Source organism: Doryrhamphus excisus, linkage group LG14 (assembly GCF_037039965.1).
Source record: "Doryrhamphus excisus strain RoL-2023G ecotype Guam linkage group LG14, RoL_Dexc_Guam_v1.1, whole genome shotgun sequence".
Taxonomy (NCBI): domain Eukaryota; kingdom Metazoa; phylum Chordata; class Actinopteri; order Syngnathiformes; family Syngnathidae; genus Doryrhamphus; species Doryrhamphus excisus.
This window is the reverse complement of record NC_136370.1, coordinates 11,319,697-11,334,060: the sequence shown is the minus strand read 5'-3', so window position 1 is coordinate 11,334,060 and position 14,364 is coordinate 11,319,697. Positions and strand designations below refer to the sequence as shown.

Sequence of the window (14,364 nt, the reverse complement as noted above, 5' to 3'; positions counted from 1 at the left end):
GAATCATTTTGTGCAAATATTGTCAATTTGTGGATGTACAATGTGATATATTTTTCATGATAATGGTCAATTCATAAAGCAACATGCTAAATTGACTATGTTAATTGCAAATCTATCTTTCCAATGATGATAATGTTCAATTTAAACAGTTGCTGTATGTCATATATTTTTAGGTTGTGTTGCATCATAGTGCATAGTTATTTGTCTTGGTGATAGGTTCAATGCGTGGGAACACATTCTGACACCACTGCAGACTTATTTTGGCTCTCATTCGAGACGCAGGGAGAATTCAGATATGTTTTATGTAAAAATGATATACAGCAGTTTGCATTTCGAACCACACAAGAACATCTGCAAGATGTAGTATGGATGGATCCAAAGAAAAACGGCCCTATACTGACAAAGTTTTTTTCTGTTGCTTGTGATGAAGAGCAAATATACTCAATATTCTTATATAAAACTGGTATAATGCTGTCATTGTTCATAATTTAAATCTCTTTTCATCTCCCAGTTATATAAAATGATCAGTGCTTCCATTATGGTAAAGTTGAAATAATGTGAAACCAAAAGGCACATGACTTCCTTCTCCTTATGTACCTGTGACTATTGATAAACAAGCATGAGGATAAAACCATGAAACAAGTCCTTACTGTTGCTGTCATCTTAGAACTAAACAGCCGATAATATCAGTTTTGAATTGTCCCTTTGATTCAAATCACAGACTGGAGTCAGATCTCAAACCCCAGGGGTAAAATTCACACATTGTCTCCCTGAACAGAATTATTTAGAAAATGAGGGCTTTTATGTGCCCTTCATGGTTTTCGCTCAGATTGAGACACTGTTCAAGCCTTGAAGGCAAATAATCTTCAAACAAGTTGCTCCCAAGTGCAGTAATTGATCAATTTCCTCAATAAATTTCTAAAGTCAAACACAGCCCTGCAAGCATTTTTACAATTGGAAATCATGTAAAAACAACCGCATCAAAAAAAATAAAAAAATAAAAAAATAAAAAAATAAAAACAACCGCATCAAAAATGACTAACTTGTTCCTGTTCCTTACTGCTGTTTAACAATTCCTGCCTCTGTTTAAATATTTACATTGGCTCGTGTTGGTGGAAAATTCTCATTTTTTTGGGCCATGGATGGTAGATAGAATAGCATGAGTAATGTGTAAATAAATACGTCTGAGAAACATCTGCAACATCTTAATTGAGCCCAGCTTACGGAAGATTGAATGCCTCAGTGACATCTGCTTAAGCAGGAGTAACAAACAAAATGACTGAAAAAAACGCCTGAATAACATCTATCAATATCCTGTTAGCATCTGCCCAGTGCCTCATCACAACCGTCGTAGTGTCGTACGGGGGTGCTGGAGCCTATCCCAGCTGTCTTCGGGCGAGAGGCGGGGTACACCCTGGACTGGTCGCCAGCCAATCACAGGGCACATATAGACAAACAACCATTCACACTCACATTCATACCTATGGACAATTTGGAGTCGCCAATTAACCTAGCATGTTTTTGGAATGTGGGAGGAAACCGGAGTACCCGGAGAAAACCCACGCATGCACGGGGAGAACATGCAAACTCCACACAGAGATGGCCGAGGGTGGAATTGAACCCTGGTCTCCTAGCTGTGAGGTCTGCGCGCTAACCACTCAACCGCCATGCCGCCAGCACCAGAATAACAGACCTTTATTGCAGGTTTTGAATGACCTCCCAACAGGCACAATAACATCATTATAATCAGATTAATAACACGACGACTGTTTCAACCATAATCCAGCTCTGAACCCCGAACATCACTTCCTGTCCACACATCCGCAGCACATTTATTGGGCTCTAATTAATGTTAAAACCTGTATTTTCTGTGCTCTTAACTATGAAAATATTCCATATATAAAAAAGAAATTCTACTTCCTGAAAACAATTAACCACGATAAACAGGGGGTTTCAGTCTTGTGACCTTGGGATTTACTGTGAGGTGTCGCATCCTTTCGGACTGAATACAGTCATTGTTTTAGGATTTGTATCCCATCTATCTTCAACCTACTTATCCAATTACGTGATGCGTGAAAGGGCGACAACGGCGCGAACAATAAATCTGTGCGGCTAAAGTACAGACCGGTCATTGTGAAGATCGGTGCCTGCAGAAGGGGATCCACTGCAAAAAAATTGTTGCACAGCAAAACACAGGAGAGAGACAGTAATAGCCTTCAGGGCCTTGGAAAAGATGTTAGTTGTTGTTAGAGAACCAAAATGTTGGCATACAGTAACTAGCTCTTACAAGAAGTACAATCATCAAGCCAAGTTTCAGTGTTTATTTTACATGAAGTGTACAGTATTCATAGACAAATAATAATTTACACAATAGAAAATTTAGACAAGGGGTTTAACCTGCAAGAAATAAATAATCTCAAGACATGTACTGGGACTGCATAACAATGCTGTGCTTAACATCCACCATAATTATGAAATCGAAAAACGTTTTACAATTTGAGTGAATTCATACAATGTACAAGCGTGACAATGCTGTACCTTGTTTCTTCAGCTATGCTGTGAATTTCAGGCAGTATAATGCAGAAGGTGATCCACGTGCCACAAAAACGTCAAACAATACCCGATATTTACAATACATTTTACTTAAAATATCTCGAGACTTCAAAATTGACAACCTGTGTGGCAATGCGATTGCAGGTATATTTTCTTATTCATAGTAACACTGTTTCAAGTTTTCAAGGTGTGTGCGCAAGTTAGCGAGTGCAAAAGGCAGTAGGTGAGCAAGTAAAGGCCACAGACAGGAGTTTTTAACTGCTCCGCTTAACAGTTTTGAATTACGTGAACAGAAAGGAGTATTTTTTGCTGACTTTGGCTCAGGACTGATACACACACGTCACACAAGAGCATTGATCTGCTGAATGTTCCCCCTTGCTGGCTGTCATTTGCAGTACTACAGTCATTTGGGTCAATGTGAGCTCCCAAAGGCAAACAAGTAGCAAGGCCGTGCCCTCAAGAGAGGTGTGTTTGTGGCTACTGATGGGCTTTCAGCCAATATTTACACCATAAACACAATGCAAAGAATTGGGGCTGGAGAGACAAAAAAGTACAAATATCTTGGTAGTGAAATGTGAATTTATACTGCCACATTAAAAGGGCCCAAAATGTTCCAATTGATGCTGTTAGCGACATAACATAGTATTTATTCACTAAAATTAAGCCATTATTTGCAAAGAAACTTATAATAGCATATTCTTGGGCTAGTTCCATTAGTGATGCGTGGATCGATACTGATATAATGATACTTCTGATACCAGGCGTTCATACTCTAAAGTCGATGCTCAAAAACAAATAACAATAGTTTTGATACTTCTGTCATTTGAGGTCAGGTCTGTCTGAAACTTTGTCTGTTGAAGTGATATCAGATTAGAAAACCATGCGTGAATTTTCAATAAAATATTAATTCTTATAGTAGGTCTTGGTAATTAATCATTTATTTTAATGGTTTTATTATTTCAATTATTTGTTTTGTTTAAAATACTATTTTCACATATTGTATATGATGTTGCCCTGTTTTTTCAGTTTTTGTATATTAGTTTGGCTACATCGTACATCGCCCTACAACTCTATGGGCTTTAAAATAAGTCACCTAAATTCCTTATTAAACAATTTACCAGACACATTAGTTGAGTTTATATGGTATCAGTATCGCTGATACCAGCCTGAATTTTATTCAGTATCGGATCAAGATCAGTGGTATCCCACATCACTAATTTCCATTAACCAGCAATGCTTTCATGTGCATATGTTTTAATAGTTTACCTTGGGTTGACTCTAGGTCTTTATAAGTCACTAGTGCAGACTTGCTGACCTAAGTGGAGCCACATGTCTGTTATGTACAGTCAAAACAAGGCACAATCGCAGAATAGGCAGCTATTCATCAAGGACTACGGAACATACGGGAAGGAAAAAGAAATTCTTTCACTATAAGGACAAATGTTTGATTCAGGTTAAAAAATAACAACGATCTGCACTGGAATGGACTTTGCTCTGTCCTCATTCGGTGGAATTGTGCAATGGGAGACGCATATATCTACGCCAGCTACCATGCCCATCTTTTTAAATATTCTATAAACACCAATATGGTGTGTGTGAAAGCACTATGTTTAAACATACACATGATTCCCTATTATACTATGCACAAACAAGAAGAGGAAATCATCAATTTGATCGTGATTTCAATATGTGGAAAACATGTCTACAAGGGCCATAAATAGAGCTAATGAAGTTCAAAGTGAGTGAAATTGTCGGAAAACAAGATCCCAGGAAGCACCATCATTCGCTCAAATGACAGGGATTTTCATTTGTCACAAGAAAGGAAACAATCATTCTGCTAGGCCTTTTTTTCCTTTTGCCACCCCAACAGTGCAATGGGCTGTCCAGTTTTTTTTCCCCAACAATTCACATTGTTGAAAAACTTCAATACCGTCACAGTTAATAAGGAATTCTGTTTTAACTGTTCTTTCAAGGTTCTGTATTGTCTTCCTTTGCATATTCTTCTACAAGCTTCTCATAAGAGTTGCTGTGTTCAGAAACATCAGAGCTAAAAACAGAGCCGTCCGACACGGAACTCTCCTCTTCCTTGGTGTTGGGTTCAATGTTTTCATCACAAGTCGTTACAGATAGTTTTGCTTTGGAATCATCATCCTCGTCCTCCTCCAGATTATTACTAAGAAAGTTTTCCTCATCGATGAAGGTAATATTTGCATTTTGAAACGTAAGGTGATGGTAGTCTTTAGAATCCCACACCCTTCGACCACTTATTCCACAGGCTCCCAATCCTGGATTCTCCAGGTCCACATCTTTGTCAAGTTGGTTCTCATATATTTGGTTTTGGTCCAATTCGGCATCCCTGTCAACATGATCCTCTGTTAACAGCAAACCGTTGTCAGAGCCCAGGAGGTAGTTCTTTGACTTTGAGAAAGCAACAGTGACACGGTCACTGAAGCTGTATCGTCTCTTGTGCCGTGGTGAACGCTCTAAACTGAGAATAGTGTGGCCATTAAACATGGGAGTGTCATTGCAGCTCTTGGACCGAGACTTATCTTTGGTACTGCTGACAGCGTCCCCTGCATTGTCCCTCTCATCACTTTTCGTGCCAATCTGCTTGATTAGGTCATTGTAGCCTTCTTGCTTCTTAGACAGGAAGCTGAAGATGTTGACATCCTTGGGAGTTTGCGACAGGTGAAGTGCAGCCTTGTGAGACTCTTTGTATTGTCGCAGCTCATCTAGAGATAGTTTGCGGAGCTTGCGTCGTTTCTTCAGTGCTTTGTGGGCTTCGATCACCATGCGCACTTTCCAGTTGAAGAACAAGGAAAGCCAAGCCAAGCCAAGATAAATCCAAACCTCCACAAAGTAACGGTATAGAGTGGGGTAATCTTTATTGGGTTCCACACCTAGCAGGGCAAAATAATAAAGTTTATATAAACATTGTGACTTTTAAATTCAATCAATGCTTTAACTTAAATGGGAATGATGGGTTTTACTTTGTCTACCAAGCCTTGTTGTTCTCTAAAATGGAAATGTCTGCCTTCAAAAGACGTGTAGTGTAATATCTGTGACGTTTTGTGAGCGCTTTTAAGGAGTGGGGCCTGAGAAGTGATGTGTGTGACGTCAGCTTGGCAAAGGTTTAGCTGAGTGTTAGCAGTGTGGAGAGTGTAGTGACTGGCGTGAGTCGTGGCTGACAGCAGCTCCTGTGTGACTGTTCACTGCATGTGTTACAATAAAAAAGTGCCAAAACGTGAGTGTTTTCATGAGCAAACACAACTCTCACAAAGTAGTTGTTCAGCTTCCTGTGTAGTACTAGTTAACAATGGCAACTTTTAAAGCAACATGCAGAGGGAGCTTGCGTGGGGTCGGTGGGTTGTGGGGTAGGGTGTTGCCTGAATGATGCATTAAAGAAGTCGATCAGCTCATTGGTCTGTGTCGCTGTTGACGCAAGGTCAGAATATGTTGAATATGTACAAGCTCTCCCACTGTCAAGTCAAGTGATATATTGTTTTACATTACTAATCAGAAGCAATTAAAACATTTACCCCAAACTCACCTGCTACCAAGTCACCAAAGCCAATTGTCGTCAAGGTAACAAAGGAGAAGTACAAGCCTTCGATGTATGTCCAACCCTCCTGGGACATAAAAACAAAAGGGGGAAGGACTAAATGTATCAACACCCCCCAGAGAAGAAAAATAGCAGTGCAGGTGAATTGAGCCTTTCTCTGAAATAGAAGAAACAAAACATCAGTTCAGATGAGTTTTTGTCCAGGAGATGTACATTCTTTCATTCCAGCATAGTAATGAAGCCAATATCAAAATTACCAGTGAAAATCCTTTCTTGGTTAGATATTGGCCAAAATGCTTGGCTCGTCCACCAAAGAACTTCCCAAGCTCGCTGATCCAGGTAAGACACAAAGGCACACCAAAGAGCCCGTAGAAGATACAAAATACACGTCCAGTTGATGTTTTGGGGGCAATGTTTCCATATCCTTAAAAATAAAAGTAAAAGAAGGTCATCTGAAAGGTTTCATTGTCTAAGTTTTCATATACACTTAATACACAAAATGTATATAAATTTGTAAAATAATATACGTACATTTGTAAATAACTGCAACAAATTTTATATTTTAAGATGTGGGAAGATCCCGCCAGAGGTCTGTGAGAACACACAGATGGTCCCTTGGTCCAAAAAGGTTAGAGACCACTGCTTTATAGTATTTTCCAGTCAAATAACAGTAACCACTAAAGTACTTACCAATAGTAGTTATGACAGTGGCAGCAAAGATGACAGCATTTGGCCAGTTCCAGTTGTTGAAGGTCTTGTCGCCTGTTATGGTGACCCCTTGGCCAGCAGCATTGGAGACTATCTATAGACAACCAAGATGAAAAGATCTAAGTTAATAAAATAAATACTGTAAATTCTATCAACAACAAGAATAATTCATTCATTCATTTTCTACCGCTTATCATCACGAAGGTCACAGGCATGCTGGAGCCTATCCCAGCTGTCTTCGGGCGAGAGGCGGGGTACACCCTAGACTGGTCCGCCAGCAAATTTGGAGTCACCAATTAACCTAGCATGTTTTTGGAACGTGGGAGGAAGCCGGAGTCCCCGGAGAAGACCCACGCGTGCACAGGGAGAACATGCAAACTCCACACAGAGATGGCCGAGGGTGGAATCAAACTCAAGTTTCCTAGATGTGTGGCCTGCGCGCTAACCACTCATCTGCCGTGCGTGAACAAATATAACAGTTACTTATTGGAAAAGTATCAGATGGAGGGGTAGGATTTAATAAGCTTTGCTTCTTCCTACTCCTGTTGAACATGTGGAACTGTGAACTGATTATGAGAGGCACTCAATTGTAACATGATGCATGTTCAAATGAAATTAAACCATTACCATAATCATTGCATCCCTAGTCCATTATTACCCCTAGATTTCTAACGTGATGATTAGGTCCAAAGGTGGCTAATATCACTCTCTCTTTGTTTCTGTGAACCAAAGACAATGATTACCGTTTTGTCTGAGTTTAGCTGGAGAAAGTTGTTTTGCATCCACACGCTGATCTGTTTGATGCAATGACTAAGTATTTCCAATAAGTGGTGGTCTGAGGTCACACATGACCCTGAGACCTAAGAAATCAGCACAAGCAAACAGGGAAACAGTTGGTAATACACACTTTGTGACAATAAGTTGAGTTGCCAAACTGGCTTCTCTAAGACGTTTTTGTGGGATTGTGGGAGAACTGGATTTTCCAATCATAGCAAGGAGAGGAGATGCAGTTCAGCTTGATCATTAAAAATTCATCAAGATCGCTTCACCAAGTCACGCACATAAACATTACAGAGCCACTGAAAAATGACAAATCCAATCAACTATTATAATAATTATAATAATGTGAATAAACGTCTTGTCGTTACTTCATCCAGAGAAGCACTTTAACTTGCAGAAGGCACAAGTGGTAGCCAACACTGACAACACTTGATGCATCGATAATGCAAAACAAACAAACAAAAAAAGTAAAATACAAGTAAACAGGAGAACACAACAACAATGAGCTACCATTCTATGTGGACAACACTGACTAAGTGTTATAATATGAATGTTATAAAGCGCATGCATGTCCATTGTCTAATTCATGCAAATTAGACAATGATGTCCTCTAGGGCCCTTTATCAGGAGTGAATTAATAATTAGGAGCATTCTTATATTAATAATTGTGCTGTGATGTGTTTCTAGACACTCCCTATTTATCTGTTGACTGTTGTGCACCACATACAACACCTCCTAGACACCCAGGAATTGTGCATGAAGCGGTATCATGCATATTCTGCATGCTAAAGTTTAACATCTAATTAAAAAAAAATTAATGTGATATATTTTGCTCTAAAAGAAATGAGAAAAAACTATGCCATGACCAAAATTGCGAAGAAAATATTCCTTCTTTCTTTTGAAAAAGTGAAAACATTGCCAAAGTGCAGGCAGGCTTAGTAGTCTGCCGTTACGGCTCTGATAACCAGAGAACTGTAAAAGCCACCATGACAAACTCCAACTGTTATCTGGACAGCTGGCGGTTGAGGGCTCTACTCCATTCCAAGGTATTTTTCCACTTCCAGTATATGAGCACGACATGGCCTGGGAGCAACAGATGCCTGTGGGCAACCTCATGGTCTCACTTCATTTTGGATTGATTTCTGCTTCAGTGGTGGATGAATTGAAAACAACATAAAGAGCAAGAAGTAAAAATACTTCCAGGCCAAAATGTGGTTAAAAAAAAAAAAAACATCTAAGAGATGGAACATTTTGGGGAGTTGTGTTTAATTTATTCCAACACCAGCAAGTTATTTCTTAACCGAAATATAAAAATAAACTCTTGGTCCTAAGATAAAAACGAACAAGCAATATTTGTATATGTAAATTTTACAGCTTTGTTTCCATGTGTCATAAGTCATTAAAAAGGGATAGGCAGTTTAAAAAACAGGCAGAATATATTACACCATAAACATGTTTGCAAGTGACTACTTTAAAGTTCCTTGTTAAGATTTCATGAGACAACAAAACTTGGCTAATTAACACCACATACACAGTAGCTTTTCTTCTTGTTAATCCTTGGTTCAGTTGATTAACATTACAATACTTGAAGCAGCATGGCTCCCAGCAGGCTACACCCACGCCAAAAACTGACTGGACCACCACCAGCAGTTGTGCTAGCTATTCCCATGCAGTTTTGCGTTTGTGTAACTCTTCAGTTGCAGATGAATTGGATAATGAAGAAATTAGATTAAAAAATAATTGATGCTTTATGAATTTGAGCCCAACTAGCTTGCTACCTCAAAGGGCTATAGTATAAATTAAAGTTCATGAGGCAATGTCAGAATTATTTCAAAATAGAAAAGCAAAAGGTGGAGTGGCAACAATGACTGTGCCTTCCCACAACTTTGTTTTTTTTCAGCAGCTAAACTGAGTGTTTACAGTCTGCATTTGCATCGTACCCCCTTTGAATGTGACAAAGCTGGGAGCCTCTGGCTTAATATGAAAAATAACATTGTTCCTGATGATCCTTCATAGCTAATATGCTTTCACACAGAAACCTTTTCAGACCTGCCAACCTTGAAGAAATTGTACACAAAGTACAAAGTACACAACGACCTGCCAACAAAACTTTAAAGATTACATACTTTTATTGTTATTGCAATGTTAGAAAAGGCTTGATCAAGTGATATTCTCTTTTCTGTTGCAGCTCATGCTATGTAAAATGGTTGGTTGTTGGTTGTTTGAGCACACCAAAAAATTTTGTGATTCTGCTTCAAATGTGCAATACGTTTGGTCGTACTAAACTTTGTGCCACCACAGGAAACTTGTGCGTGACAAGTTTTAAACTCAGCTATGACATATTTTTGAACTGGAATGAAGAACACTGCGACACAGCCGGTATCACTCCTACTCCTTGCTACTTTGTTAGCACATTAACACATGCTGTTGTGTAAGTCAGAAAGAGGTGCTGGTGCAGCGTCTGGAATGGACTGCTTGCAATGAAGTGTATATATCAGACATATCAGACCAGTATCTGCTGATATCAGATCAGGACACCCTATCTGTGAGCAACCACAACTGTCCTCGACTATTTAGCTGGCTAGCTTCCCTTTGTGATTGAATGATGGTAATTAAGGAGACAAGATAAGATAAGATAAGATATGCCTTTATTAGTCCCACAAGGAGATATTTCAGGTTTACAGCAGCAAAAGTACAGTAGCACATAAGAGTACAGCAAGACCAGATAAAGTGAAAAACAAGGCAATGCAAATATAATCAGAAATTATATACACTACTGTATATACAGTTATCTACATGTTGACCAGGTCACAGGTGTATTGCATGGTTATTGCACTGATTATAGCCTGGTTATTGCAAGTTTATTGTACAGAGTTTTTATTATAGAGGGGAGTGTTATTGCAGCTGAAACTAGTCGATGCGTGACAACAGTCAGCAGATCCAAAATCGGAGGAGAAGGTGTCCACCGAGTTGGGCTGTCCGCCCTCTGAATGAGTCGTATACACACAGAAAATAATGTACAGCAGACAAATGGCAGGATTTTCCTTTGCAGGTGCACATCACATGCAGAAATTGATAAAGGAAACTGAAAGCAGCGAAATGTAACAAAATACATCACCGAGAACAGCAATGCATACAAGGTTTGCAGAGGGTGAAAAAGGATTAATTGTACAAAATGCGGATAGATCTGTATTTTTATTGATTTTGTTGTACCCCTATTGGTTTTGACACATTTCCTAAAAAGATTCCTAAAATGATTCATTAAAAGTCCCTTGCTGTTTATTCTCTATGAAGGAGGACAGAGAGCATGACAGGAAATTACGGTCAAAACAGTACCAGTTTTGCAGCAACTATTCCATGAAAAGGGAAGAAAGAAAGTGACTAAAAGTCAGTCTTTCAAGCTAGATAGTCTGAACTGCACCATCGGCACATGACCAAAGTTAGCGCGCACAGAAAACAGTGTGCTACTTCATTTCATGGAGAGGTTTCATTCTGACCTGGGGCCACGTTGCATGATGAGACCGTAGCATTGAAAACCACATTTAGTGTTTTCAGACCCTTCGCTTGGCCATACAAACGTGAGCCCACGATCATGTGGGACCGCATCACCCAAACACATTTAGGGTCAAACGGTGGAAAGGGTCACTGTTTGGTAGAAATATTTAAAATTATACAGTGTTTCAGATATAGTGTCATTAAATCTTGGTGGGAGTTTTTTACATTCTTGCAAAATCACATATCTTCCCTTTTCTGAGAACATGCTTCTCCATTTCATATGAATATGGTTCTCAATCCAGATAGTTAGTAATCTTTGTCATGAACAACCGTAGTAGAGTAAGTATGTTGACAAATGATGTGCTGTATGCCATTTGTTGCTATATAATGCATGGGGCCCTTATAGTCTGGATTTCATGCCTGAACTGATGAACAGTGGCCTCATTGTTTTGAATCCCATGTCATTTCTCCGACGTATTCAATTTAAATACGTAGCTGGAAACGACCTTCAGTGTTTTAGTGTTTGTACAGTGTTAACAAAAAATATGCCAAACTGTTATTTTTTTCCTTTCCGAAAAGTGTATTTTGTATGCTTTTTGAACTGCAACTGCAACAACATGGATGCTTGCACAATGAATACTTATTTGCAAGAGAGATAACGATGACCACCGCGCCTTTCTGAATTTTTATGATGCCATCTCAAGTGTTTACGTTGATGGCCATAAAAAGAAATCTATAAACCACAACCACCTCTTCAAGGAAACTTCAGTTAATGATAAACCTGTAGTTAATAAAAAAGAAAAGTAACTTATACATGTGTTTCTCATTAAACATACTTATACAGTGTATACCGTATACTTGTAAGTGTTAACGTGCTGGGAAAATGTTATGGTGAAATAATTTACCTCAAAAGGCAAGCAGGATTGATCCAAACAGGCCATGGGAATTATAAGGAGTACAGTGGTTAGCGACTGCCCCAGTTAGCCTAAAAAATAAGTGCGCCTCCAATGAGTCCAATTGTGTTCTTACTGATTTTTTAATGACAAAACATTGTTCCTCGCTAGCTAAATGAGAGCCATCCAAAACCTCTTTCAGAGCTCACCTCTAAATGTGCCAGCCTCATATGACACACGCATCGTGGAACACGAAAATACAACATTTTTAACTAAAATTTTTGTTCGGACCGAGTAACATAACCGCCGTTCATGGCTATCACTTTAAAAAAATAGCTAAATTGCTTATTCAGCTGTTGCAGACCAGGCTTAATTTACAATTCGGAAGTGTCTATAACCCTAATAGGCTGAAAATGAGGCCGTTGTGGGGATTTAGCTATTGCTGACGTGCAATGAATGGGGGGAGGTTCATGGGCATATCCCTTTCAGTCCCCCAAACACAAAAAGGAGAGGCAAAGAAAAAGGAGGGGGAAGGAAGGGTAATAAATCTCCCAAATACTGATGTGAGGCCAAAGTGGGGGACACGTTGAAACATGCCCCCTGTCTGTCTTAAAAGTACAAAAAAGTGAAATAAAATACAACACAAAAAGTCAATGTTTAAAAGTCAAAGACCGAGGATTCTCTCTCATACACAATGCTGAATAGACTTGTAAAACATTTCTTAGAAAGAGGGCCCACATCATGGAAAGAATGAAAGAAGTGGAAAAGTATTATGGGAAAAACACCTGTGGAATAGGAATGTTACCCTTTTATGCGCTCATTTGCAGGGGAGGCAGTGAAACCGCAGGTCAGCGAGTCTTGCTGCGTTGGCCACACGCTTTTGGAAATGCTAACTTTTGACATAGCAATAGAACACCATGTACTGCAGATTTGTAAAGCTGAGATTACAGAGGGTGACTTCCTCCGCAGACACTATCACAACTGCTGACCTCGTGCTTTTATGCGGACGCTCCGGTTTACAACAGTGGAAATAAACTCATGACTAGGGTGCAAACAGCACAGATGATCTGCAAGGCTGCTAATAATTGATAAAAAAAAAGATGGCCAACACTGTCCTGTAGCATCAATATTTGATTTACTACTGTCCTAAACTGTCTTCACCTGTAGTGATCTTATTGAAATGTGCAGAAATTAAATTAACATATAAAGTAACTTAAATCATTAGCTTAATAATTAATAAACACACTGTGCACATACTGTACAATAATAATCAACTTAAAGTAAAGAACCCCATTGTGTTCTTAAACATAAATTCATTCATAAACTGTATTTAAAATGATTTTTTTTCTTTTAATTTCAGTGAAAGTGAACTTCCATAGTAAGTGTTGACTGTTGATATCAGTGCAGAAGCATGCAGTGTTTGTAATGATTGTGTTGGCTGCATAGGAGCAACTGTTATGACAGCTCATTCCTCGGTGTCACGAGGCACAACAACATTGTGAGTGATATATTCATACCTGTAATATTTTGTCCAAATCATCTTTCGTCAGACAGGGATAGTCCTTAAGTATTTTTTCCTTCTGGAGTTTGTACTGCTTTGCAGCCAGCTTCCAATTGGGCTCCTCCAGGACTTGAAAAATGGCTGCCCCAATGGACAGGTAGAAAATAACGGCAGATGTCAACAAAGGGCCTTTATCTACCATAATGGTGTGGCTGGGGCTCAAATTGGACAGAACGGGATCAGGAGGAAAAAAGAGGAGGAAAGTGGAAGGGGGAGGCTGCCAAGAGAGGAACTCAAGCGGGAGTCATTGTCGGAGAATGTTGCCGTTTGTTAAGAGTTCCTTGCTTGTCGATTCGCGCCACAAGTGATGGCATTTGTCGTCGGGACATAGCTAAAGAAGCTGCAAAGAACTTCTACTCGTGTCTCCACGTGCGCAGCCGGAGAAATAGTGTGAAGTGGGAGTAGTACAAGAGTTCACAAGATACGCCCAGAGAGGCTGGAGGGGGGGGGGACGCTGCCAGACAACCATAACGCCCAGGAGAAGAGGGGGTGTCAACTTCTGCTTTTTTTTTTTTTTTTTTACTGTTCGAAGGCAGGTGTGCGTCTACATGCGACAGGCTCATGTTTTTTCTTCGGGGCGGACGATACTGTAAATTTCGGCATCGATTTGATATCAAGTGCACAGATGGCCATTATTAGCCATATTTCACTTACTAGTATAATAAAACACAAACTGACATCCATTCTGAATGTGCTTACAATGCAAATGAATGGAATCACACATATCACAAAACAGTTCCCTTTGTAATGCTTTAATTTTAGAGTACAAAATAACACTATATGTACTATAACACTGATATGTTTACATTTTT

The 14,364-nt window shown here is 39.3% G+C and overlaps 1 protein-coding gene across 1 annotated transcript; it reads right to left on the bottom strand.

Annotated features, from left to right (window-relative positions):
• Positions 1-2,307: 2,307 nt before the first annotated feature.
• On the bottom strand, positions 2,308-14,006 carry LOC131140671 (potassium channel subfamily K member 5). Its single transcript, XM_058091310.2, has 5 exons — positions 13,509-14,006; positions 6,806-6,917; positions 6,373-6,539; positions 6,104-6,272; positions 2,308-5,453 (listed from the first exon to the last, which is right to left on the bottom strand). The coding sequence occupies exons 1-5, from the start codon at positions 13,692-13,694 to the stop codon at positions 4,522-4,524; spliced, it is 1,566 nt and encodes a 521-aa protein (XP_057947293.2). The 5' UTR covers positions 13,695-14,006; the 3' UTR covers positions 2,308-4,521.
• Positions 14,007-14,364: the final 358 nt, after the last annotated feature.